Raw genomic sequence first — 2,384 nt, forward strand, 5'->3', positions numbered from 1 at the left:
CAGGCTCTGAGCCATCAGCCCAGAGCCCGACGCGGGGCTCGAACTCACGGACCGCGAGATCGTGACCTGGCTGAAGTCGGACGCTTAACCGACTGCGCCACCCAGGCGCCCCTATTAATTGCCCATCTTGTTCTTTTGTGTATGGTGAAACTGCATTCAGTGTTTTACTAAAATTGTCATCTTTAGGTATCTAATTTTATAATACCATGCCCAGTTATTAGTAGCCATGGGGTGGGAATTGATGGTATAATTAGAAAACATGAGACTCAATGTTTGGGGCTTGGCTCTCATTCCCGTGTATGTTCTAGTCGTCTGTTGTGGGAAGCTTTTCACTTTGATGTATATTTGTATGCAAAAATTTGGCACTCTAAAGGCATGTAGAGCCACCTAAACAGTAGTTGACTTGGCATATTTTCCTAGGGGAGTAGCTTGGATACTCCTAGAAACTAGTTCCTTCCCTGTAAAGATTCTGATTTGATAACTCTAAGTGAAGTTTAGGAATTTGTTTTTCTTTTCCTTTTTCTTAAGACGAGCACGTCAGGTGGTGCTGGGAGCTCTCTTACTGCACATTGAGAAGTTCATCTCAGATCAACATAGACATTGACATATGTGCCTGACCAAATCTTGCCCTTGCTGACTGTATATGTGGCTGTAACCTCTTGGGCAAGGGGAAGACCTGCTTTCATTGTTGCTACTTCTCCTCCAGGCTGTCGTCCCTCAGAAAAATGGTGGGAAGGTTACTACTGCTCCAGAAAATAAAGTCGGGGGGAAAACGTCTCTGGCTCCCGTGGTTGCTGAGAAACTAACATCACCACACAGGAAGACAGCCACATGGGCCAAATTGCCAAAAGACAAGAGGAGTGCCAAGAAGAGAAGTGGGAACGATGAGGAGGAAGAAGATAAGAACACGGAGTTGGGCCAAGATGAGAAAGGTAACAAGTCCTCTTCCAGAGGCAGTTCCTGGCCAGTGGCTACAAGATAGCAAGGGTCAGCCCTGTGTCCTTCCACATTGCTGTTAGAGGCATTCTGTGAAGATACCCCCCTTCAGAAAGTTGCCATGGCAATCTCTGGCTGATTTTTCAGGCCTGGCTTCATTGAGGAGGAAATCTCAGTGGACATTTGACCTCTGCTGTCCCCATGACCAGAATCAGTTTTCACTGAACATTCTACATTGATTGTTTCTGTCGTGGTGCTATGAGCCACGCGCATTAATAGTTCCCCAAACTTAATTCTCAGTGATTTCGTTTTTGTCTTGATGGAATCTATGTAACATTTTAAATTGTATTGCTTCCAGGAGTGCCTGGCTGGCTCAGTCAGTGGAACATATGACTCTGAATCTCAGGGTTGTGAGTTTGAGCCCCATGTTGGGTGTAGAGATTACTTAAAAATTAAAAAAAAAAGATACTGCTTCCAAATAAGTAATTATTATATTTTTATTAAAATACAATGGCAATGCATTTAAAGTTATTTCAAAATAAGAGGTTAAAGTGGCAGTGAATTTTTTTTTTTTTTTTTTTTTGGTTTGTGTATTATAGCCAGATTTACAGGAAGTTTTTCTGAAAGAACAATTTGTTATTCTCATTCTTAATAAGTCTGTCTAATTGATTAGGTAGGTTTTCATTTAGAACCTGAAAAAGAAGATGTGTATTCTACATGGGTCAGAGGGAGAAAGCCCTTCCTGTAGGGGTTGGGGACAGTGACTGAGGAAAAGGGCTGTAAGGAAGAAGAGGGAAAGGAAGGTCAGAATGACCTAAATCAGTTCAGTAGAGGGGTGGCCCGTATCAAGGAATTCAGGTTGTAAGGGAAGCCCTTGGGCAGAGGCTGTTGGATTTCTTTTAGGAACTTGAAGAACTTTCTGATTAATTTATAAATGCTTTCACAAGTACTCTGACCAGACCTAACCTATGTGTTTTGTGAAGAGTAGACATACCATAGGTATGGTATTTGTGATTAGAGTAAAAGCTTCCGGTTTACTCATTAGTGGTACAGACAGATCATTAAAAATATAGTATTCTGGCTTTTGCCCACAGAGCCTATCAAAAAAACACCTGATAAATGGAAGAAGGAGATGGCTAAACAGAAGGCTTCCCCTGAAATCAAAAAACAGAGATTGGAAGGTAACTTGTTTGTTGTGTTTTAAAGCACAAGACAAAACACGGAGACTTGCGTATTGGTTAAGTGTAGGTATGATGTTTGTGGACAAGGCGAAAGCCCAAGTGATAAACAAGGGGATTTTTATTGCAGTTTGGCGTTACAATATGCCAGAATCTTTAACAGAATTTTCTTTTAGCATCATTGTTACTGAACTGTTTATTTGAGTTCTTTTCTTTCTTTCTTTTCCTTCCTTCCTTCCTTCCTTCCTTCCTTCCTTCCTTCCTTCCTTC

At 41.6% G+C, this 2,384-nt stretch overlaps 1 protein-coding gene across 11 annotated transcripts in view; it reads left to right on the forward strand.

Annotated features, from left to right (window-relative positions):
* LOC121014441 (general transcription factor II-I repeat domain-containing protein 2-like) overlaps positions 1 to 2,384 on the forward strand; it is a 21,925-nt gene that overhangs the window by 5,208 nt on the left and 14,333 nt on the right. For 7 of the 11 annotated variants that reach the window (XM_040450709.1, XM_040450708.1, XM_040450707.1 and 4 more), the window contains 2 exons: positions 707 to 932; positions 2,031 to 2,117. The exons of 3 other annotated variants lie outside the window; for them this stretch is intronic. Coding sequence is in view for 2 of the 8 variants with exons in the window: in XM_040450715.1 (XP_040306649.1) it covers positions 707 to 932; positions 2,031 to 2,117 (313 nt within the window). In the remaining 6 variants the exon portion in view is untranslated. The remainder of the gene's footprint in view (positions 1 to 706; positions 933 to 2,030; positions 2,118 to 2,384) is intronic. One more of the 11 variants, XM_040450712.1, reaches the window with a different exon arrangement.

Source organism: Herpailurus yagouaroundi, unplaced genomic scaffold (genome assembly GCF_014898765.1).
Source record: "Herpailurus yagouaroundi ecotype Mexico unplaced genomic scaffold, PumYag 202, whole genome shotgun sequence".
NCBI classification, from domain to species: Eukaryota; Metazoa; Chordata; class Mammalia; order Carnivora; family Felidae; genus Herpailurus; species Herpailurus yagouaroundi.